The sequence below is a fragment of the Sturnus vulgaris genome, chromosome 3, assembly GCF_052056855.1.
Source record: "Sturnus vulgaris isolate bStuVul1 chromosome 3, bStuVul1.hap1, whole genome shotgun sequence".
Taxonomy (NCBI): Eukaryota; Metazoa; Chordata; class Aves; order Passeriformes; family Sturnidae; genus Sturnus; species Sturnus vulgaris.
In genome coordinates this window covers 6,291,710-6,316,908 of record NC_142245.1, presented here as the reverse complement: position 1 = coordinate 6,316,908, position 25,199 = coordinate 6,291,710, and the positions used below count along the sequence as shown (strand labels likewise).

General features: G+C 42.8%; 1 protein-coding gene and 1 long non-coding RNA gene across 2 annotated transcripts in view; one reads left to right on the top strand and one right to left on the bottom strand.

Moving 5' to 3' along the window:
• PSME4 (proteasome activator subunit 4) overlaps window positions 1-19,935 on the bottom strand; it is a 43,225-nt gene extending 23,290 nt beyond the window's left edge. The window contains exons 1-13 of the mRNA XM_014895143.2: window positions 19,729-19,935; window positions 13,962-14,102; window positions 13,377-13,493; window positions 8,948-8,992; window positions 8,142-8,291; window positions 7,410-7,473; window positions 5,247-5,321; window positions 5,007-5,129; window positions 4,532-4,624; window positions 3,353-3,618; window positions 1,766-1,952; window positions 1,021-1,110; window positions 11-75 (exon numbers count right to left, since the gene is read on the bottom strand). Of these exons, the coding sequence (XP_014750629.1) occupies window positions 11-75; window positions 1,021-1,110; window positions 1,766-1,952; window positions 3,353-3,618; window positions 4,532-4,624; window positions 5,007-5,129; window positions 5,247-5,321; window positions 7,410-7,473; window positions 8,142-8,291; window positions 8,948-8,992; window positions 13,377-13,493; window positions 13,962-14,102; window positions 19,729-19,901 (1,589 nt within the window). The 5' untranslated portion in view covers window positions 19,902-19,935. The remainder of the gene's footprint in view (window positions 1-10; window positions 76-1,020; window positions 1,111-1,765; window positions 1,953-3,352; window positions 3,619-4,531; window positions 4,625-5,006; window positions 5,130-5,246; window positions 5,322-7,409; window positions 7,474-8,141; window positions 8,292-8,947; window positions 8,993-13,376; window positions 13,494-13,961; window positions 14,103-19,728) is intronic.
• A 67-nt stretch (window positions 19,936-20,002) lies between these two features.
• Window positions 20,003-21,967, top strand: LOC106865215 (uncharacterized). The gene is made up of 2 exons (XR_001404580.2): window positions 20,003-20,312; window positions 21,530-21,967. It is a non-coding gene; the product is annotated as an uncharacterized LOC106865215 (long non-coding RNA).
• The last annotated feature ends 3,232 nt before the right edge of the window (window positions 21,968-25,199 follow it).

Sequence of the window (25,199 nt, the reverse complement as noted above, 5' to 3'; positions counted from 1 at the left end):
GCTCACTCACCTATCCATGAACTGCAGCACAAAATCCTCAAATTCGGCAGATGCAGAGCACAATTCTCTCTCCACCTACAGTTTTCCAACACAAAGGAAACACACGAGGTTGGCTTGTATTAAGTAAACAAAATTTACTTCCTATTTTAATTACTTTCAATGTCCAAGTGAGAACATCCTCCAGTGCATTTCCCACCACACCGACTCAAGTGCTCCATGAAACAGTGATTACATCTTCCTGACTCTGTCCTGTCCCAATTTCCTGGCCTGGATGTGTATTCAAATAACCCCTCTGGTGAAATCAGGTCTGCCTCCATGGATACAACCTTTGGCCTCACCACTGATCCTCCTTTGCAGCAGGAGGTCAATGACTGCCAGGGGTGCTGCCAGACCTGCTCTCCTGGCAGAGATTTACATTAAATACTCACTGAACAAACTCCTCTTCATTTTGCAATGCTGCAGCTCTGCAGCAATGAAATTCACCTTTCAATTTGGGCAGCCTGCAGCTCTCAGAGCAACAAAGTGTCCCAGGAGCAAACAGGTGTGGTGACAAGGGGGATAACACTCACTGTCTAATGCTGTTACTATCTCTTAACTGGAAGAGATTAACAAGTATCTGGAGGGAAAGCAATAGATTCTCAATCAGGGAAGGGAAGCTGGACTTCCAAGAATAGCAGGGGTTTCTTTAGGAAGAAAACAGCCCTGGAAAATGAAGGAAAAAAACCCATCCAATGCACTATTTAAAATAACTGCAGAGTCCAATATCCTCCTCAAGGCAGGGAAAGCTCCAAGTCAAATGACACCACACAGGGCCCTGAGCAATTTAGTTTTGACATAAAAACATTAAATTGCCTGAATTTAACATTCTCTACAACAAGAACCATCGCTAAAGCCTATTTTCACACTGGCATCAGCTGCACTGATAGAAACAAACAGGATTCATATCTTTGCATATGCTGCTAGAAATTAAATTGAAAATTAAGTGACAGCTTTGTTTTTATACCAACCCAGCACTCTTACCTCTGAAAGATCATCTCTTTCTTGCAATACAGATGAACAATCTACTAAAGGCACCAGAGTAGAAAATGTTGCAATGAACTGGAATGTAATCTGTTGAGAAGTACAAATAGCTCTTTAAGGAGTGTTATTGTATCTACACATTAAAAAAAAGCCTTTACAGTTAAGGTATAGGATCTGAAGAAAATTATACTAAAAAATTTTAAATCCAGACCTCCATTCTTCCACCCTAAACTTCAACAGCTATTTAGATTTCATATATAGAACTTCATAGGCAGCACTGTAAAAACAGTCTCAATTTTCTAAGTACCATAGGCATTATTCTGTGTGTGGGAATTTTAAAGCTATAAAACCCCAATATTCACATTGTTTTAAGTCAATCAATATGAATTTCTGAAAATATGGACTTTTATAACTTAATATAATGAAAACCTAGTGATAAAGGGCTTCCTTTTGATCTTAAGACTAGGAATATTTGCTAGGAGCTGTGGAGCAGCTATTTAATCCTGCTTTTCAGAACAGCCCAAAAAGTCAGTATAATGCTTATCACAACCACTTTGCTCTGCTAAATGAGCCAAAGAGGCTTGTAAATAGTTAACTTTTTAGGAGTAAAATCGTGCAGAAAAAAAAACCAGGCTGATAAATTCTGGGCACGGGAGTTACCTACTTCCAGAGAAACATAAAGATATTTCAATATAAATTATACTATTAGTTAGCTAATAAAAACAGGCAGTATTTGTCCACTCACCATGCACTTGCTGAAGTCATTTGGGTCCACCCCAGGCAAGGCTCTCATCAGCAGAGGTAGCATGTGTGTGGGACCCTCAGGAAACCACTTCCCCCCGGACACCAGGCTCCGAGCTACTCCAATGACACAGCTCAGGGTGGCTGTGAGCTGATGAGGCTCTGTCAGGGTCTCAAGTGCAGGATATGTTCTGGAAAATAGGAGGCAGATTGGCTACAGTAATGTTTCTAAAGCCTTCAAAGAAAATAGAAGTGGATTGCACATGGTATTTTCTGCACTAAAGACAAAAAAAAAATTGTAATGTTTCCAAAATTGTTTTGTTACAATGCTCCTTCCATTGGATCAGGTCAGGATTAAAGGCCTCCTGAGCAGCTGCAGCACAGGAATGAAGAACTGCCTGTGCTCCTGCATCCAAAGCCACCGTGATTTCCCTCTTTGGACTTGGAAGCAATGCCAGCTCTAAGGTTCTTGTGGCAAACATGAAAACGTGCCTTGGCTGCCTCTAACAGAGAGGGGACCTCTGACTTCATGTTACACTAGAATCCAGACCTCTTTATCAAAACCTGAGAAGTTACTGTGATTTTTAAACCTTTTTTTTTTAAACACTTAATACTTTTTAAGCAAACTGCATAACAACACTTCCTGCTGTTACCAACAGCCTCCAGCTCAGACAGGAGTCACAAAGCTACCCCTGCCCTACGTCATCCAGAGCACAGCTCACCCAAAACTTCTGGAACTGCAGCCAAGGCAAACATGCCAGGGATAGTCTGAACTACAGAGCAGACCTTGGGTGTGCTCTCAAAACAGAAAGGGCAGCCCCAGCCAGCACTGCTGTCCTGCTTGGATGTTTTGTCAGAGTGGATTTATCAAGTTTTTACAAACAGCTGAGTCAGGGAGGTGTGGAACACGGGAAGGGCTCTTCAATCAAACTCATTCCTCGGCTGTTTTGCTAAAGTACAAAAAGCTGCACAGGGAATATAGATGGGGGCTAGGGGGAAAGCTTTCAGTGGAGCAGGAAGGAGCACCATTTTTCTTTGGAAATTTCAGGCATCGAGGCATTAGGAAATAGTACAAACCAAGTATTTCCCCGAGGCACACAGTATGGCAATTACAGAGCAAGCAATGCCAGTGATTTTAAACAACCTGTAACATGCTCTGAGCCAAGCAGAAATATAAAATATATCCTTATTGCTACACAACCATCCCGTGTATTTGGCACCTACCAGGTGGCCTAAGAATAAAGGATGTAAAGTCGCTTTTTCATCGGATCCACCCACTATCTGATACAAAATGCTCCCAGAAATTAAAGTCACCTGAGGACTGCCTACCCTAAAGCACATGGCTGTCAACAGCTCCCAGAATTATGCCACTTGCCAGGTGTTAAAAAAAACCAAAAACAACCAAAGAACAAACAAATCGAATTAATTAAAAAATTGAGCTCTCCCTTGCTCCCAATTCTGATTGAGGTGATTGCTCAGGAGGGTGCATCAGCAGCTCCTCTCACTGCAAGCAATTCATTTATTATTTAATGTGACTGCTTTTCCTATTGATTTCTTGGGAAGGATGTTGCAGCGCTCCTGCAAAACTCACTTCTCAAGTACGGGTGGAATTACTAATTCAGGACGCATCAGTGCGAGGTTCTGCAGGGCTTGGGCAGCCTCCAGGCTCCCAGTTTTGCTGAACATTGCCAGGAGAACGGGCTGGATGATGCACTGCACGAAGTCTGTCACGTCCTGGTCTGTGAGCTTGTGGCTCTCGGGGACAGGAGTTAACCAGGTCACCTTCTTGTAGCGCTCGCGGTGCAGCCGCCTCACCACGCTGCTGGGCAGCCTCTGCAGCAGCTTCATCAGCTTGTTCTGGGAACACACCACAAATCCTGGTCAGTGCCTTTGGCAGCTGCACGACCTGAGCTGCTCAACAACAAAAAATTAGTAAGGCAAGACCTTGGAATTACACAGGCACAATAAAGGAGCACTCAGAAGAGCTCTATAAAACAACGTTCAGAATTTGTCGCTAAACTTCGTTGCCCAAAATGTCAGTAACTGTGCTGCCAGCACTGTGCCTCATGATTGAAAAAGTCATGAAAATCACATAAAATTTATACCATCAAGATTATTTACATAATTAGGATATCTCTGCACATTCACATGTAAGCAAATACCCTATTGAAGAACAAGCCAGCTGTCTTTGCACTGCTGTGACCAGCCTTGCTGTTTTAATCTCTATTTTCCACCAGCTATCAAAGGGAGATTTCTTACACTCTTTAACAGAAGATTCCTCTAGTTACACCATCAAGAAATTATGTTTCAAACTAGACAATGCATTAAAAATCCTTTTTGCTTCGTTAAATAGAATCACAGAGTGGGTTGGGTTGGAAGGGACACCAAAGCTCATGCAGTTCCAAGCCCTGCCATGCGCTTCCTTCCACTAGACCAAGTTGCCCCAAGGCCCATCTTAGATTTCTGTAACTTGGAGGCAATAGGTCAGTAAGGAAAAAGCAACATCACACAGGTAATACTGCTGGTGTGTGTCAGCTTCATTTCAAGTGCCAACTTCTTTTTCCTGGCTATATCCAAATCAGATGTCTTGTTTTGCACCTCTGCACTGACATGAGAATAGGAGCACGATTTGAATGACAGTGCAATCGTGGATCTTGATAATCCAAGGCTCCAAGCACCACACATCAGCAGACAATCTGGAGCACACAGGGCTGACAGGTTGAAATCCCAGCCAAAGTTCTTGTCTTGCCACCCAAAGCACTCGACTCACCAGCCAGCGCCCGTTGTTTGAGGGATGGTAGAAAGAGGCAATGCTATTGAACAAGCCAGACAAGTGCTTCTGCACCAGCTTACTTGGTCCACCCTGAAACAAAGAAACCACAGAATTTTATCACACAGACCATGATAAAATCAACAGGTAACAGCAGCACGAGGCACGGGTGTGTTCTCCCCATAGCAAGACCTCAAAGCAGCAAAGCACATCCCACCCTCAGCTCAGTACCAAGAGCAAATTCTCTCCATCCCATCTGCTGAGGTTCACACTCCAACAGGTGCCTGCTCCTTTCCCAAATGCCACTGGCAGCAGCTGTGACACAAACCTTTCCAGCCCCATTCCACAGACAGTGGAATGATGGACTTGGCAATATCACACTTTGCAGTGAGCTCAGCAGAACAAATATTCATCTTAAATACATGTTTGAAGCTTTGAATTCATTTTTGTTTCATTTTATGAAGTGGTTACTCACCATCATGGCTGTGATCCACATGACTGCATGTCCTACATCGTAAGCATTTGTTAAGAATCTTGGAACAACCACCTGATTACTTCCCACTGGCAGATTTAAACTCCTCAAAATCCTAGTAAAAATCTGACAAGAAGAAAAACAAACATTGTCATAAATTAATTTCCTAATCCAAAGGTGATTTAATAAATCAAACCCACCAAGCAAGATAATTAAGGCATATCATGAAATGAGCACTGTTACCTTTGGTACATATGGATCCCAGTCTATGTACCCAATGTTGTCAGTGGCCAAGCGAGCAAAAAGATTGACTAGATGCTGAAAATAACCAGAAAAAAGAGAGTATTCATTAGAATGTATTGAGAATAAAAGATGCAAAGCCCTCCAGCTACTTGATATACACAGGATAAAAGCTACCCATGGCACTAAAAGCACTTGGGGAGGGAGATTTCACTCCATCAAGTGTTTCACTGGCCTAAAATAGCATTTGTACAGACATAGAAGGAAAATGCCACCAACTCATCCATCTAGCTTTTCCCAATATTTAGCTGTTCAGGACAATTAGTTCCTGCAGGATCCATCCTACTCAGTGTGTGCTGCTGGCTGTCACATTTGTGTGCTTTGGTTTAAACCCATCAGTGGCTTGTAAAGGTCACAGGCATCAGCTGTCAGCTGGGAGGGCAGTCTGTGACTGCCCATGAAGAATTAGACACTCCATCACCAGAAGAAGGAGATGAAATTCTCACTCTTGTACCCTGATGATGAAAAGCACATCACCCACCAACTCTGTTTTTAGGAGCTTCTTCAAATCAGGAAAGACCTGCCAGGCTCTTGATGCCTCTATCAGTATTTTGAAGCAATGACAAAGCCAAAAGGAAGGGCCTTAAATAATCCTGCCTAATTCTGAGACAGATAGGCCAGAGGAACAGGTCACCTCTCAGGCTGAAGGACATGACAGCTTTGGAAAACCCCCAAGTTCAAATCAGGACAACAGACAGCCTAAAGACAAGGGTTACAGTTTCTTTAAAGATCTGCCTTTTTCATTTGGTCTGAGGAAATACCCACTGAAAGAGATCCTTACTATGCACACATGGAATTGATTCCACAGCTCCTCTTCAAACAGCAAGTCTAATTCCTGCCAAAGCAAGCTGAGGAAAAGCTTGCAGCATACAGAGGCTTAAATTGGATTGCAGAGTCAGAACCCTTGTGTCTAATTATCTGCATCCCAGCCTGACGGAATGAACCTGACTTTAGGAAATGGACACGACAGAAAAGCAAACAAGAAGTGAAAGCTTTGGGAAAAAAAGAAAACAAACTGTCAGAATACAGTGGAAGAGGGAAAAAATATCAGAGATAAGTTGTGAAAGAGTGCTGATGATTATTTGTTACACAGTTTGACAGAAACAAACTAAATCATGATGTTCAAGTGCAGGCTGTCACAGTTCTGTCAAGAGGAATAGACAGAATTATGATTTTTTGGGGGGTGAGGGGAGAATCATCAGAGAACACAGAATCTCAAAACCAGCTTGGGCATCACCAGTGTTTGAATCTGGACAACTGCCAAGTGCTGGGCCCAAGGCTGCCTCCCTGGATTTGTGCTGCAAGGCAGGAAGACCCATGGAATGTATGCTTTGGAAATCAGCTTTCTCCTCAGACACAGAGAAGTTCTCCTTGTGTATCCAGGCAGGAGATTAGTAAAAGGAACCAGATGGCCAATGAGCTTATGTTCATACTGAGCAGGGGAAAAAAAAACTGGGGATAGGCCAAGTTTCACTGCAGCAAAGCCAAGGCACAGCTCAGCCGACACCAACAGCACCTGAGCTGCTGCTGGGGCTGCCTCCACAGGGAGGTTTTCATTTCCCAGCTTTGGATCTCCTCACATGAGACACACAGCAGGGGCACACAGCTACATGGCAGACTATGTGCCTTGACAGATACAGCCCAAGGGAATTTTTGGCCAAAGAGAGTGCAGGTTCCTTATTGTATCTCAAAAACTACAGCAGCTCGTTGCAGTGAAGGCAAAACCACCACTCAAAATTAGGGACCATCCGAGATATAATTAAAAGACAGGACAGAAGTGTAATTTCTAGAAATCACAACTGCACTTTGCATAATTCTAAATATTAGCAGGCAGTCTGGGAAATGTCAGCATTCCCAAGGCTGGAATGAAAAGCTGCCTGAGCTGGCCATTAGACAATGTTCACCAAGCACAACTGCAGTCTCATTTATTTAGACAGTAATTGCTTGCTAACAATAATGAAATTATTGTCTCTGCTTTCTTGTACTGGTTAAAGCAGAAGGGAAAAAATCCATTATATCACTGTTTGGCTTCAATTCCTTGCAAGCACATTGTAGGAATATTTAAATGAGGATTTCTTCCAGTGTAAGTGAAAAGCAAACACTTACCCCTTCCCACTGGGGAAGATTTTGAACCGACACCCAAAGGCCTATAAATTCATCAAACCAAAGCCTGAAAGAAAACAGAAGCAAAATAATTTTAACACTGAGAAAGCAGTTTCCTCACTGAATATTTAACCCTCACTTTGCCAGGTGGTTGCAGGAATTCACCTATCCCTCAATTCATTCAGCAAGAACAGGGATCAACATGGATACACACTTGTTTCAATTTGCCACTCACAGCATATTCCCAAATCTACCTTTTAGTCCTTGCTTTTTTTCTTTATTCCTCCTCTTTTTTTTATCCCCCTTTCACAAAACTGTCTCTCCAGGAGTTTCCTCATCTACCTCAGCTCTGCCATCCCAACACAGGTAAACCAGATAAAAACAAGTGACACTTCACCTCTCTCTGCCTCGCACTGTGAAATTTGTCCCTTTTGATCAGTGGTCACAAGTGTCATTAGCTCCTCCTCTGAATTCACCTGAGGCCAAGAATGCAAACACTCCATACCAGTCCCTGACTTAAATTCACCTTTACAGACTCCACTTAATTCAATTTAGTTTGATTTCTGTGTGCTTTATTCAGTTAGGGAAGAGGGACCAAGATTCCTGTAGGTTACTTTCACCAAAGAAACAGGTTGACAGAGTTTCTGCCTTGAATCCCTGCCAAAAATGCTGCTGGAAAGCCACCAGTGACTTCAAATCATCCTGTAGAAGATTTTATTCTTCAGTGCCACCTACTTGAAACCCTTGTGGTGAAGTTCAGGGGGAAGGGTGGTGGGCAGGAAGAGCTCAAAGTAGGTGATGGCCTTCTGCATGGTCACATCGAAGGGACACATCAAAGGCCTCCACTCATCCAGCATTTCTGCAGTGGCATCTTCTGGGAAATACCTGAAAACAATGAAACCATTGAATCTGCACATGATTGGCTTTAAAATTTGCCTCTTTTTAAGCATATGGAAAACTAGCTATTAATTTATCATAAATGTTCATTTTCGACTAAAACCATGTGCCCAAGGGCCAAAGGCAGGCAGCTCTCACCTCCAAAAACCTTCACAAAACACAGGTAAATCAAGGACATTGTGGTGCATCATTTTAAGACCACCAATTAAAAATATTCCTGTCTTGTTGGACCAGAGAAGAATCTGTGCAATGCAAAACCATTTCACTGTGAAGGCTGATCCAAATCAACTATTACTCACTTTTGATGCAATATAAAAAAAAAAAAAAATCACTTCAGGCACAAGGATCATTTATAGAAACATTACAGGAACACTGATGATTTAATTTCTTTTAAAACACACTAAGTATACATGCAATGCAGTATTTAAAATGCATATTAGATACATTTCTTATACAACAGAATTATTGCAACCAAGGCTGCTAAAAAGGAAAAATAAACCCCAGAAAACCCCTACCCTCCACACCAAGCTTTCAAACAGCAACCAAGCAATGACAGAGTGGGGTCTTTTAGACACTTTTCCCCTCCTTCCTTAATTAATATTAAAGATAGGAAAATAAGTAAAAATCATGAAACAAATACTTACGGCCTGCAGCTCTTCACAAGTGTTTTCAGGACACTTTCTACAGAACTGAAAGGACAAAAAAAAATGTTAGGAATAATATATTACTACATTTCAGAGACAGCATAAAAGAAACAACCATTTGCTGACCTTTCCCTCCAGAGCTTAAGATAATGTTGATGCAATTAGATGTCTTCTTTGAACATGCATTAGCTAATTGCCTTCTCCACAGACCTAACTGGAACTATTAAAATTTCTCTGCTCAACTCCTGGTCCTATTTTTTATACACTACTCTGGCACTTCCTGCATTTAAGTGAAGAATTACTACCATTTCATGGAAGTGAAATTTGAATGACATCCTGCATTTTGTCCACGAACCACCAGTAGAACAACCAGCAAAGTGACTTCTAGGGGAGAGGAAAACATAGAAAAATGGGTTTGTGGAATTCATGAATATTTGTAAGATAAATAAAGACAACTTGTTGGTTTTAGGCTCCAAACACCATTATTTGTCCTGGGTTTTGTCCAGTGGTTCTAAAAAGAAATGAATTATCTGCAAATCAAGGGTTATTTCACTGGAGTCCCTCCCAAGTAACAGCTGATTTTAGAAGTGCTTTCATCCACAGCAAGAACACTTATCTGAGAAATCATTTCAACACCTATTGTCACCTATTGTCACAGGATGCCATCAAACCTTTAAAAAGACTAAATCTCAGAATAAATTCAAAGAATGAAAGGGAGGGGGAGCAGAGAGTGATCAACCCACGCAAGCACAAAGGTAGTAAATTGTCACCTTCTTCAAACCTTCCATTTATTACACAACCATCTCAAGACTAACTTGCACTTTTACCCAAAAACATTCTCTGAATGAAAAAAAAAAAAAAACCAGTTCTGGCAGAACAAATTCTTACATCTTTTAGATATACTTTCTCTAGAAATAGAAATATTGCATCCTTTCATTCATCACCCCAAAAGAGCATTGAAAAATGCTTTTCTGCTCAGAAAAAGATGATGCAAATGTGCCATCTTTAGAATTTTACCAAGAGCAATTAATTTTGAGACACACAAATACTGAACATGTACTATTGTCTCTCCAGGCCTATGTGAAGTAAACTGATCCCACACAGCCAGGAGAAATAAAAAATGGATAAATCACCAACTCCCTTCAACAACACAAGCCAGCAAAAGCCCACCCAGCCCTCAGAGCACTGCTTCAGTCAAACAGTGCCCAAGAAGATGCAAAATTTCTGTGTGTTTTATGCAACAGTGACAAAGGCAACTCAGAACCTCCCCCAGAAAAACAATTCCAAGCTAACTGACTCTAAAATGTGGAAATTGAACAAAATAAAGTCATTAAACAAAAAGAAAACCAAACTCTGCAGGAAGCTCAGGAAGATCCTGGCTTCAAGTGAATATTGTCTTTGAAGGAGTTAGAAAAAAGATAACAGTTGTTCCAAGAGCAGATAAATAAAGCATGAACCAGCACATTCCTTAAGAGCATTAAAAATTCACATGATAAATGTTTGGGTGACAAAAACAAACAAGCTCTCTCCAGACTCACTCCACTTAAGTCAGCTCTCACTAAGGAAAACCTGAAGGACAGAAATTTCAACAAACACTGAGGCCAAAGATCAACAAATTTTTAAAATTAATGAGTTTTTACTCAGATCTCAGCATCTGTCAGTGTGAGAGAGCAAAGGAGAAAGATTGGGATGTTCTCTCCTCTCTTTTGGTCACAAATTTAGGAAGCCAGAAAACAAAAAGCAACAGCAAGATGATTTTTTCCCCAGGGACTTCCATTCAAGAGAGTGTTGAAGTACAGCCCAGCTACAGGAGACATCCTGGAATATTCCCATTATGGGACTGTTGGGAAAGGACAGGACAGTGCAGCTGGGGAAGTACATTAAAAAAACACCCAACACCACTTTTAACACCTATCACTGTTGGCTTTTTTGGCACTACAGGATTATTTTCTTCTTTTGGGAAGGGTATGGTGATACTGATTTGCAAATTGTTGGGTTTTTTTTTCCTTGCATTTACATAGGGAAATATGTTTCAGTTAAAATGATTAACATACAAAGTGAGAGAGTTGACTATTACATTATGAAAAAACAGACAAATTTCAGTTTTTCAGGAGAAGGCCTGAAGGTAAAGTCTAGTCCTGAAGTGGAGGCTCCAGCACAGAGCTTAAATTAAGACAATGGAAAGGGCAAGCAGCTACAGTTTCACCAATTATTTTAGTGATCTCATAAGTACAGTGAGCCATCTCTCACTGGATTAGTACAACTAAGCCCTTGTTTCTAAAAAAAACCCAAACAAAGCAAACCCCACTGCAATCCTACTGCCACTTCCACCAGTTTTCTGCATTTATCATGCACCAAAACTCCTGATACTGCTTCCCTACAAAAATTCCCAGTGAACTCTTGACACAGAAGCTCTTGACAGCCCCAAGGTTGCTGCTGGGTGGATTTTCCAGAAGCCATTATCTCACTGCTAAAGCACTTTCCATGATTTCACTGGATTTAAGAGGATGGTACCTTCACCCTGGAACGTGCTCCTGCACCAATGGTGATTTTATCCATAATCACACACAACAATTGCTCCAATGGAAACTTAGCTCTCATTCAAACCCCTGAAATACATTTGCTGGTTAAATTAGTTAGAACAGAGCTCTGGAGAGCCACTCCACACACACTGCTTGGGTCCCCAATTAGCAAGGTTTACATCCAGTGCGACATTCTCATAACCAGTGGTGTCAGGTTAACATTGGCCTTCCAAATACAATTATTTATGCAGAGAATTTCACCTGTGTGACAGTGTTACAGTCCAACCCAACATGCAGAAGGGACATTGGCCAGAGCTCAACAACAACAACAATAAAAGAATCATTCTTACCACCTATGTAATACATTAAGCACAAATGTTTTAGGTGAAGACCAGCCTGGTCGATATGAACTGAATGTAAACAAAAATAAAATTCAATTAAAACAGGAGATTAATTAAACAGCTACAAATCAGCTTTTAAAATCTTGACTTCCACCAAAAAGATACCCCTCAAAAAAGGATGAGCACTGTATGAGAAGGAATCGCACTGCATCGAGTGTCTGACATGGAATAAAATTAATAAAAACTGAATGCTTCAGTCAGATCTTCACAACAGAAATCTTCCTTCCTGCTTAACCTCCTTTATCTTCCTGGAAAAGTTCCCTCCCCCCTACACGGTGAGCACTTACTCAACACCATCCCCCCAGAGCAAGGTGTGCCAGCACAAAAATAAAGAAAATAAAATAAACCAAGGAAGGCTCTGCTCTTTCACATTTTATCTACAATTACCAAAATAGTTCAATTCAGCAAACTGATTATTTTCAAGAAATTCAGCCTGAAATGCTCCATATATTTCCTGTTCGTGTTCCTTATCAGCAATAGGCTCTTCCCCTCAGGAATCAGTGGCAGTGCTTCAGTATCACTCAGCAAATTATTCTTTTAAAAGCAAAAGCAAATGAAGCACTTTCACCTGCATTTCTTGACATAAAGCTTCAATTCAACCAAAGATAATGCATTATCCATGTGCTATCTTTTATAATTTGTAATTTATAGAGCAGGACTTTCTCTGACTGGGATAATTATGAAAATTTTAAGTCTGAAAATCTGACAGATGGAGAGGGACTGACAGTGCAGAGAAAGCAAAGAAAACAAGTTTTCACTTTTAAAATCAGCAGAACATGCCTAAAATTCTTAACTGCAGAAAATAAATTATTTCTCCCTAACATGGCATCACTTCGAGTAAATATGTGCATTTGCTACAGAAAATATTCCACTTTTCTTGGAGTGCAGACTGATTTACACCTGGATTCCAGATGCTGGGAATGATTACACCACAGATATTGAAGGACAGCACCGTTTATTTATTTTCCCCCCCCAACTTTGCTGTGTTATAGAAGAGAACAGGCTACATTTAACTTAGTACCTGTGCTGGTTTTGGCTGGGCTAAGTTAATTTTCTTCACATTATTACCCAGCTTTAGCTCAACCCACAAGTTTTCTCACTTATACCCTTCCAGTTCTCTCCCCCAATCCACCAGGAAGGGCAGGGAACCAGGCTTAGTTGCCAGCTAGGGTTAAACCACAACAATACTGTTTAATATTTCATCCTAAATTTATTCAGCTGTGGGTTATCACCCTAAAACAAGTTGAGTGAGAGCCCTGTCCTTGTTGCAATGTATTTAAAAATTAATCACATTCATAAAGAAAGAAACAGCATGACAAACACAAGCCACCAGCAGAAGGAGATATATGATTCAGTGCAGTCCTGCATGCAATTATTGAAAGGTGTCTGGTGAAAACAGAAACAGAATATTTCCCATGTATCAAATCCCAGATATTAAAAGCACATTACAAAGTACTTTAAAGCAGGTACTAACAGCCTATCAAAGGTTTTAAAATGTGAACTTACTTGGGAAACCAATTTAATCCCAGATGTTCTGTTTTGGAGTATAATATCCTTTCCAACATTTCATAGAGTGGTCGCCATGGTAACTCTAAATCATCCCTGGAAAGCAGTTCCTTTTTCCTAATAGGAAACAAAACACCAAGCACTTCAGGATTCAACACTGCCACGGACATGCTGCACATGGGAACACCTCCATTCCTGCTCCCAATTTGGCACAAACTGCAGGAAGGCCAGGCAGGACCAGGCTGGCCACTGGCAGCCTTCAGCACAAGTGACACTGTCAAGATTTTTCCTGACTAAGTGGAATAAACATTATTGAGTTGTGAGCCAGTTTTCATCTGAGATTCTGCCCTAATTCTTGGCTCTCTGAGCTGATAGGGGAGGAAAACTGGCATTTGTCTCCTTTCAGTCCCACTCCTAAAGCTTTGAAAGGTGTTTGCACAAGAGAACCCTTTAACCACCAGCACTGTACAGGGCAGAAAAGTGAAGTAACCTTCAAGAACTCTGCCACAAGAAAGTACAATATTGAGCAAGAGATCAACTGTTCTGAGACACAAGTTTCCACAGTCAGCAGAAATCTCTACTCACTTTAACAGGTTGATCAGCAGGCGTGCAAATCCTTGCATCATGCTGATCTCCAGCTTTGGAATTGTCACCAACTCGTACAACAGTTTGATGAACAGCACGTGATCCTCCCTGCTGAATTTTCTCCCATATAGTCGGATGTATCTGCAAACCAAATACAAGGGGAGTCAGCAATATTTTAAAACAGCCCATTTTATCCAAGACCTGAGCCTGAATCCCTCTGAATTGTTGTTTAGTGAAACAAAACGAAAACCTGATTCTCAAGTCCAACAAGTAAGAATGTGAAGACACACACCAAATGAAAATTTACAGCTGAAATTACAGGAAGAAAAAGAATGACCAAATAAAGTTTACAGCCCTGTAAGATTCTACAAATACTGTAACCTCATGGACAAGACACAATCCAGGAAGCTAAAAAAACAACCCAAAAAGTATCAAACCAAGCCCAAATCCAATAGCTTCCAGCAAGGATGAAAATGGATTTAGACACTGAGCTTTGCTAGTGGTATGTCCCACTATCTTCAGCAAGGGTAGACCCATGAGACTCACTCCAGAAGAAGTGTTTGCTGGTTTTGAGTTGAGATTGAAAAAAAGAAACATGCTTCAAGTCTTGAAAGATATTCTGCACCAGCAAAACTTACATAAGGTGCTAGCAGAGCATTTTAGGTGTGGCACAACTGTAAATTGGGAGGCAACTTCCCTTTTTATTACTGCTCTGACTATGAAAGATGCGTAAGAAAGCTGCTTTGCACTTCCCTTTTCCTGTCAAATTCAAGGGGGGACGTTTACATTTGATGGGCAGTGTTTTCACTAATGTTCATTTCAACGTGTTGTACTTGCTTTAAACACAGAAGGAAACAAACAAAATACAGGATAACCCACTTTTCCACCACAGGAACCTAAATAATCTGGATTGGCCAGAGACACTACCTACCTACAGAATTACACCACTGAGAGCTGAACACCTACACTTTTCACATGCCTAAAAAAAGACATGCAAAAAGAATCCTCAGGGAAAGAAAAATAGGTGAAACATGCATGATTAAAAAAAAAAAAGCCCAAAAAAAACCTGCAGGAGCCTGGAAAATAAGTTTTAACTACAAAGAAACACAGAGATCCAATTTATCTGCCAGCATTGCTATATATAACTGAGAATAAAATGTTTGGCTGGTTCTCCTTCGTGACATTTGCTAACAACAGCTCTGCCACACAAAATGCTGTTTAATTAAGAAAGGAGTAAAGTACACAGAAACGTGCTGAACACAAAGATGTCACTATGCCCAAGCAGCAGGATTTGATGCCAAATTGCTCCCATATTTTACAGCTTCTTTATGTAGGAGGGAGGCAGAGCTGAAAGGGGTCAATTATTTGTATGAATCCAGCTGAGCATTAAGGCAGTGGCAGAAAATAAATACTTCTAGAAAGGGGTGCTCAGCCTTTTCCTCAAGTTTAAACAAGAAAAATCTGTCAGAGGGGAACTGCAATATTTTCAGAATATCCCTTCAGAAAGGATGAAATGTCACGATTACTAAATAAAAGAATATAAGCATAACTTCATGAACCCTGAAGGGCGTCCAGGGGTTAATCAGACAGATAAAGTTCATCATAGAAATGGTGTCTCTTCTGGATAATTGGGCTATTAGGGGAAAAAAAAATTGTAGAACTAAATCGTTGCAAAATAGAAGACTTCTGAAAGGAGATAATACTACATTGAGATGACACCTGAAATCCTGAATCCACTGCCTTTTTGATTCCTTTGAGGTTTTATGAGTTCTTATCCTGCAAAAAGCATAAAATTGTTGTCCTTCATTGTTCAGCTACATGGAAAAAAAACCCAAAACCCAACAAATAAAACACATAACATAAAAAACATAATTAAGAAGTGAAAATTCTGTTTCCAACTCCAGCCTTTCTGTGCAGAGTACAGGGTCCCTGGAGATTACAGAAAAACAACCAAAGCATCAAGCCAATTCCCCAATCTCGGAGTGCTGGGTATCCAATCTCTGCCTTCACAAGCACAATAGGTCTATTTTTAGGAAGTGTACTATGGTATCATGTGGCCATCCTAAACTGCCCTAGAAAGTTGGCTGCTCTGCTACAGTTAAAAATTCCCTCTCCTCCAGAAGCTGAACAGCACACTCCCCTAAATTCCTGGCTCTCCATCTGCATTTCCTAGCACACAGGACGGGATCACGACTGGTTTAAAGCTCGGTTTTTGACAAATGATGTGAAAAGCAATGAATCATGCTCAGCAGGACTGCTTCAATCACATGTACATGTACACAGCACACACATCCCTCACACAGCCAAAGAAAGCTTCTGTTTCCCTGATAAAGATGAGAGAAAGATGTCAAACAAGACTTTTAGGCAATAGTGATTAAAATACTTGGCAAAGTCCCATGGAGTCATTTCTATCCTCACTGTAACTTTGTGTCCCGTCATTCTCCTTCCAAACAGTTGAGCTGCCTTTTTTCCACACCTTACAGCAAGACAGTTGAGCGTCATTTTATAAGTCTACAGCTGACAAGTACATAAAATAACATTGTCAGGGGCAGCAATTGAGACCTTCATCTTCCCACAGCCCTGACTGCTGGAGCAGAAAGCACAGAAAGGCATTTGTGTGTTTGCCTGGCTGCAGAGTTAACTCCATGTACAGTAACCATGAAATGTCAGTACTATATTAATATGTCAATTTATTGACTGTGTTTAGGAGTTTTTTTCATTTTTAGAACAATCTATAAATCATGAAAGAGAAGTTGAGACACTGTATACTGCTGACCTGAAGACCATAAAAAATTATGGAGCAAGACCAGTTAAGCAAATTATTTTGCTGTAACCTGCTTTTCCCACACACGCTGTGGCAAGCTGAGATTTGCTATTCTGCTTTCACAACTGGTTAGTATTTTACAAGCTTTTACCAGACAACGCTGGAGGAATCTTGGAGCAATTACAGATTTAACTGTCAGTCTTTGGGGCAAGTTTTACTTGCTTCAGAAGTCTCATCAAATCATAAGTTACTCTCCTCAGAGGAGAGAAAGTTCTCTCACCACAGTCCACACACCCCCCAAAAGAACCAGGTATCACCACTGAAAATGACCCATAAAAGAATTATTCAGATCAGCTCATCTGATAGACATTACGTCTAACAAACTCCTATTCTGCCTCTTTTCTGTCCCCTCCCTACTAAGTTGGTGACATCAGACAGCTGAAACAGCTGGTCTGAAGATAAATATGTGCAAGTCATGGTCCCAGTTGTGGGGGGTGTAAAACACACACAATTCAGCTGTCACCACAAAAGAGTACTCAAATTTTTAATTCAGAAAAAGATCTGAGTTTCACTTTCATTCTCTCCTGTGGCACAGAGCTGTAAAAGGTGAGGAGATGTAATGATGCAGGTTTATCATCTGCATGCCACTGTTTGCTTTGCTCATTCCTATGTACACATATCCCAGTTTGTATTAACATTTGGATCTGTACAATAAATAAAGACATAAATTATTGCACAGAATACTGCAAGGATTCTGGCCTTTGCAATTCAGACACTGGCAACAAATCTAAGCAGCCATCATGCCACTATGAAGATTCTGAGCATTTTATTAATTATAGTTTTTTTCAGGAGGGGAAAAAAGGGAGCAAGTCAATCTGGAGATGAGTTCCTGACTATCAAGACACAGTAGAAAATTGGATTCTATTGTCATGAACATCACAGGGCTGGAAGTGGTTTACCTACATCTGAGTCTTTGCTACTGCATTTCACAGAATGACAGAATGGTTTGGGTGGGAAGGGATTTTAAAGCCCACCCAGTGCCACACCTTGCCATGGGTAAAGACAACTCTCACTATCCCAGGGTGCTCCAAGCTCCATCCAACCTGGCTTGGACACTCCCAGGGATCCAGGGGCAGCCACAGTGGCTCTGGGCACCCTGTGCCAGGCCCTCCCCACCCTCACAGAGAATTCCTTGCCAATATCCCATCCCATTCCCCCTTGTCCTGGCACTCCAGGCCCTTACAAACAGTCCCTCCTCTCCATCTTTCTGTCTGCTCCCTTCAGGTACTGGAATGCCACAATTAGATTGCCCCGGGCCTGCCCTTTTTCCAGGCTGATATATCCCGATTCTCTCAGCCTTTTATCCCTAGAAGTACTTTGTCAAGTCAAACCGAGCAGCAGCACATCTCTCACATTAACTACACCAGCTTATTTTTTACACCAAGCCCACTGTTTCCTTCCCTGCCCACAGCCAACACACTCAGAGCCTCCCTGTATCTAAAATGCCACAAAGAAAATCTCGGTACTAACAGGCATCAGACAAGCTGCAACACTCACAATGAATTCAGACTTCAAAGTGTAGGTGGGAAACCACAAATTGGAGCCTGTTGACCTTTCTGTGATTCATAAAGCAGCACAGCAGTGGTTCCCAACAGGCCAAATTCACTGCCCTGGAGCCTGAATTGGTAACAGCAATTTGCCATTTACAGAGTGAGTAACAGGGTGATCCTAAGGCACACTTGGAATGAATTTTTGTGCCTATTCAGCCTGTTTAGCTAAAGCTCATCTTTCTCACAGTAGGAACACCTAAGTTTATTTCAACTCGATGGGAAAAGGAAGTTCTACCACAGGTGTAAGCAACAGGTACCACTGAAACCAGGATGAGTTGGCAGATGGCTGGGGGGGTGGAAAGGGAAGCAGTGTTGAAGTGGTTCCAAGCAGGTTCAAACTGTCACATAACACAAACATGTGAGTCATTTTGCAACCACCACTGTAATTCTATCTAAGACTGCCTCTTGGGAAACAGAAAGACACTCACATTCCAATACAGTCGTACGTAACAGGCTTTGACTGACAAATGTATATTAAATTCTCAACTGAAATTGTAAAAAAAGGACTTATGTAAGGCGAGAAGTTGTAAGTGTTTCGAAACGGTTCAAAACACACGTACTTTGTTGTTTCTGGCACACAGGAAACGCTGTTTGTGAAGGCACACGCAGCATTTAGCAACAAACACGATAAACATCCACAGAATTTACTGATCGGAGCTACAGGACTCACTGTCATATGATGCCATATCCAGTGCCAGAGCGTCCCGAATAAAATAGGGTCAAGTGTACTTTGTAAAATTCACGAGAAGAAACCTATGTAGTACTCGGTGTTATCTACGAAACCACTGTATAAAAACCACCTTGCCAGCACACACGGCACGGCCAACATCAGCACAAACTGATGTACAGCCAAGATATCAAGGGCACCAGCGGTGTTTACACAGCATTAAGCCAGAATTTAATCCTGCCAGCACTGACCCAGCAAATTGCCTGTCTTGAGAAACGCTCCGTGCTCCTATAGCAGAAGTTACAAGGAGATTGTATCAACCACAACTTGCTTAAGAAGGGGAGAGGTGAAACAGGTGGCCAAGCAGGCATTTAAAAAATATATACGTATTAAAAATAAAAGCAGGAGTTAAAAGCTCATAGAATTCGGAAGTTCCAGAGGCGGCAGGCGAGCTCTCGCGGCCAGAGCCACCTTTGTCCCGGTTTCCGATGTGGAAGCGCTGGCCTTGTGTAAGGCAGGGACGGGACAGAGGCCGGGAGCCCCGGCCCGGCCCGGCCGGGCGCCCATGGTTCCGTTATGCGGGAGGCGCTCCCAGCGGGCAGGGCACGGCTCGGTAAGGCAAGGTAGGGCAAGGCAGGGCAAGGCAGAGTAAGGCAAGGCAAGGCAAGGCACTGACGCGCCGCTCGCAGCCCGAGGCCCCGTTCCCCGTCCCGCCCCGGCACTCACGTCGAGAGCTTCCTGGTCCAGAAGAGCCCGCCGGGCCAGAGCTCCTGCAGCTGCACGGCGCGGGCCAGGTTGCCCTTGATGTGCTCCAGGAAGCGGGCGGCCTCTGCTTCCAGGCGCTCGCCATAGGGCAGCAGCTTGTTGTAGACGATCTCCTTCTGCGGCGGCCGGGCCATGTCGGCGCTGCCCGGGGAGGGCCGGTGACCGCGGCCGCCGCGCCCCGCCCGCCCCGCTCGGCTCCGCGCCGCTCACTTCCGGCGGAAGGCGGGCCCGGGGCGGCTCCGGGCGCTCGGCGGGCACCGGGCCGGGCCGGGGCTCTGCCGGGGGTGGCCACCGCGGCGCTGGCTTCGCGCGGAGGGGCGGAAAGGCCGCGGTGCCCTGAGGCCGAGCTCGGGGCTCGCGCTCCGCGGCTTTGCGGTTTGTTAAAAAGCCCTTCTCCTAAAGCTGCCGCCAGCTGGACGCGTAACTCGGGAGTGAGCGAAATTCATAGCAATGATTCCCGCCCGCCGGCTGCTCTGAGCGGGCGGGAATCATTGGCTCTCGCTCAGGAACACTCGGTGTGAGCTGGGGATGGAGCGGTGCTGGAGGTAACGGGGCAGCCCCCGTCCCTGCAGAGGTGCAGGACAGACCGGACACTCGGTGCCGTGGTCCGGCTGACACGGACCGAGGTGTCGGGCCATAGGCCGGACTCGGTGATCATCTCCGGGTGATCATCTTTGCCAGCCTAATTGATTCGGTGGTGCCGTAATTAGCCCCGGAGTTTGATAGCAGATTGCGCGGCTGCCTAAGAGGCTTATTTGAAATAATAACGCTAGTCAGGAGCGCAGAGCTCGCCCGCGGGCCGTGGGTGTGGGATAAACTGCTGAGGGATATGTGATAACAGCACTGATAGCTGTTATCTCCAGCTGTCCTAATATAATTGAATTTCCCCTCAAGAGTTACATCGTGGCCGTACAACAGCTGCAAACTGATTAGATTTAAAGCTACTGACAAAGGCAAATCCTGTTTTCTGATATTTTTGCTCAAACTAGCTCTGCTTAAAATTTAAAAAAAAAAAAATTAGAAGGCTAACTAAATTCTGGAACCCGATAGAGAGAGGAGAAACACCACAGAAAACCTGAGTATGACAGGCAAAGGCATCGTGGCATCTTCCTGAGGAGTGCACTCACATCATCTACTTTCTTCACCCTCCTAGACATGTATTTTTAATAAAGGAAGCAGGATTTTGTTTAATGTCCCATCCTTCTGAAATACTCCTCCATTCCTAGAAGATTTTGTGTCGCGTGATCTCGTGGATCACATCTATCAACTTTTACATGATTACAAAATAGCTGGACTTCACTAAAGTACATCTTGGTTTAGCATTTTTCTGGTGAAGACAGAAATAAACAGTATGAAATGAACAGTTTTATCACCAATTCAGTCATGGAAAAATTGGCCCAAAAGCTGTAATAAAAAAACCAATATCTACGGTTAGTGAAAGGGGTAAGTGAAAATACGTGTGCATCGAAACTGAAAAGTCTAAAATTACTTGTTTTCTGTCACTTAGAGGCAATTCTTGGTAATCACAATGGTGATTTGTTCAGACATTTCCAATGTGGGAAAGTGTTTGTGAAATTTGAAGCATACAGTTTGTTTGGACTTGGATGGGAAAAAAAATCAAAATTCTAGCCCAATTTTTTGAAGTCGAAGTTGGCAGATACATCAGGAGCTTCACAGCTGCGTTCTGTTGCTTGCAACCATGTTATAAAAAATTGCTCCTGCCCTTTCTAACCCAAGTTAAAACTAAGCCTTAATTTTGCAGGCATTTTGGATTATTTGGCATGTGAATGGACACCTCTGACCTCAGGGAGACTCTTCTGTCTGAGCCAACAAGCTGCTTTCCCAGCTGTGGCCTCAGACACATGAATGCCTTCCACCAGAATTAAACACTCAAGTTTTGGGGAAAAACATGCCAAGTTATGCCATCAGCACCTCTGACAGCCATCCTACTAACTCATCTGATCTCCATTCCTGCTCCATTCATAATTACAGCAGTGAGCATACCTGTAGTGCTTGCGTTTTGAATGTATGTTCTGCATGTTGATTCATTTACTAATTACATTTAGTAATTATTTAAAAAACCCTAATCCTTTCCCCTCCTTGCTCTGCCACCATTCTGCTCTTTAAAAAGAGAGGGGGAAAAAAAAGACACATTTTGCCAAGTGAGTCAAAAATAAATGTGTTGTTCAAGTTTGCAATATGTTTTGGCTGCAGCAGTGTGTGAGAGCACATTTGGTTCCCGAGTCAGATGATGAAGGACGGGGCTTTCATAACACAGGACCCGTCTGTGCCACTTCACATCAACAGCTTCTTCCTCTCTCATTAAGTAGGAGGAATATGAATTGCCAGCAACCCAAATATGGCAGCCACCTGTTGGTTTTGGCATTGCCTCCTGAGAACTGATGAATCCGAGTGGTGTGGTTGTGAGAAAAACACAATCTTCCCATTCATGAGGAACTTTGAGTGCTGACGGCGGCGTGGGTCACGCTGGGGGTTGTTCACGTGTTCCCCCGCTGGGCCGTGCCCGAGGGCAGCCAGCACCAGCACTGGCACAGGGATTTGGGAATCTTGTCACTCCAGCCTTGCTTCCTGCTGCCTCATCTTAGCACAGATGTTTTCCTTAGTGACCCATCTGTTCTCTTCCACCTAAGTTAAAAGCTAGATAATTTTTGAGTGGCAGATTTCTAGCTGTTTTCAGTACCTGAGGCCCTTCCGGTACCAGAAAAATGGAGAGGGACATTTCACAAGGACCCGGAGTGACGGGACAGGGGGGGATGGCTTCAAACTGAAAATCTTAAATTAGATATACACAAGAAATTCTTCTCTGTGAGGATGGGGAGGCCCTGGCATAGGAAAGCTGTGGCTGCTCCATCCTTGGAAGTGCCCAAGGCCAGGCTGGAAAGGGCTTGGAGCAACATGGGATGGTGGAAGGTGTCCCTGCCCATGGCATGGGGTGGAACTGGATGGTCTTTAAGCTCCATTCCAACCTAAACCATTCTATGATTTTACAGTTTGGAGAAAAATAGCCAATGCAACAGGAGCTTCATATTACCTGTATCATACCTGTCCTAGTCTGTGACCCCCCCATATCTCACAAAGCCCCACTAAGGAATAAAGAGTAATAGCTGCTTTTTGATGAGGATCCTCAGACTTTCCCTCAGCCCCATGTTTCTAAACTGATCAGTCATCCAAAGCTGGCACTGAAAGGTACCTAAGAAGCAAGTCAGAAACATCCCTGTCGCATAAACTTCTTTTTTCCAGAGAATTTGTCTATTTGGGGGATGAGGGCAAGAGTAATTACAGCATCTGAATGAGGAACTTAAAGTTTCCTGTGTAGTATGGGACAAAAATAGGTTCTTCTAAAGTGTGATTCAGAGGAACTAATTTTAGATGCCTAAAATAAGGCTGTATAAATACTCCATGACATGTTTGAAGTTGGATGGGGAGGCAGGTTCAGTGTCACCTACAGCACATACGCTGAATATTGTTCTTTTTCTGCAATGCCTGCTTGGATCTGTGTGTTCCAATGTAAGTAGAACACTTCTGTTGAGCAGAGACAAGAGGCCCTTGTGAACAGGTTCAAGTGTTATTGTGGGCACCTGTATAATTTTTAAAACTCTATTACACAGACAAGGCTAGCCAAATAGGTGCAGCACTGTTATGCTTCACTTTACATTCCCAGTGGTTCTGTTTATGAGAGTTAAATCCATCCTCAATTATATCCATTCATGAGATATTGTTTGGCCTCTGCTCTTTTCCAGCTGAACTTAGTGGGTTACTGTGCTTACAATGGACAGTCTTTGTACAAGAACAGGACCTCAATTCCCCTTGGTGAAATAAATTAATTTATGGCAAAAGTGTTTTTTCCTCTCCACTCCCTGGATTTGTTCTCTTTTGGTGCCTTATTGCCTAAGATTTGGAAAGCGTAATTGTCCCAAACCCACAGCAGAGATTCTGCCTGTGACAGGCTGTTTCCTCTACATGTCTGAAAATCCCAAAGATATCCCTGGAAACTATTGTGCCTGCAGGGAGAAACAGCAGTAGACTTGAACCTTTTTGTAAAAGGTTCTTTCCAAATTACTCACAGCTATTTGAAATAAATAATAATTCCTTGGACATGACAGAAATGCAGCCAACTTTGGGGAAAGAGACATTAGGGGTTTTTTTCTGTTCTTCTTGAGCCACTGACTTGTATTTCTCTGTCTCACTCTCTTGCCAAACAGAAACCAGCCTCAGAGGAGCATGTGATGACAGCAACCTTGCAATGGTTATTCCTAGGGATTCTGCTGTTCTAGGAAATCAAGGAAGCAGTCCCTTGGCAGCCTGCAGTCACTCACATAGAAACTGCTCATTATAGACATGGGTGCCTGTGTTTGCCAGAGAGGATTGTGACACACCTTACCCCGAGTGCCTGGGTAGCTGATCGTATTTATTGTTTTTAAGTGGCAAATGCCTCTGTTGTGGCTTCATCTGCAGTTCTCTGATTTGTCTGTTCCTTGTCAAGATGAAAAACTGGAAATGTCTATTTCAAAATAAAGTAAAGAAAATGTATAAGGTCTGCTTTCCCAACCCAGGATAAATCAAATAACAAGCAAAAATCTTTGCCCAGGTTTTCAGTCTCGTTTCAAGCACATTCAGCACAAATAATTGTGTTTATCATGGCCACAGCTCAAGTACTTGTTCAGGCTTTGATTCTGTGGGTGGATTGTGTGTTCACTGTTTGGACATGTGGATCAGAAGTATTTAAATATTCATGAATTCTGGAGGAGAAGCAAGCTCACTTAAATATTCCCTTAAGCAACCAATCCTTTCTCTCCTGCTAAAGAATTATCTATCCTTTGCTCCTGGCTGAGTGGTTTTGTGCATGGAATCTGCATGGGAGACTTTTTGGCACATTTCTAAAGCAGCAGCTTGTCTCATGGGGTGTTAGGGAGACTCCCAGCAGATTAACAAACCTTTGGGAGGATCACATGGAACAAACTCGGAGCTCTGCGATGTTCATCTGGTCTAACCTGGCATGTTGTTTATGTCTATGCTCTGGTAACATGGGGATAATAAGTGTAATTATGTCAGGGGCATGATTATGGTAGTGCTGGGCCTGCTGATTAACACCAGGATTCAAGGAATTGTAAATTGGTTTGTTATTGTCCCAGGTATCCCATTAAGAAGAGTCCAAGGTGAAACAATGACTGTAAATTAACACTTCCTTACAACCTCGGAAACATAACTGTCAGAAAGGCCATTCAGGATAGAAGGAATGTTCCAATTAAAGAGCACAGGAGGCCTGTAAATTCAGGGATATCCCAGAGAGAGGAAAAAGTTGCTTTTGCCACATTTGTGTGTTGTTACTTCAAGGCCAAGCCCAGTGGAAAGCTGAGCCTTGCTTGGTACAAAGGCAGCTGCTGCCCTTCTGCTGGGCAAAGCACTGAGAA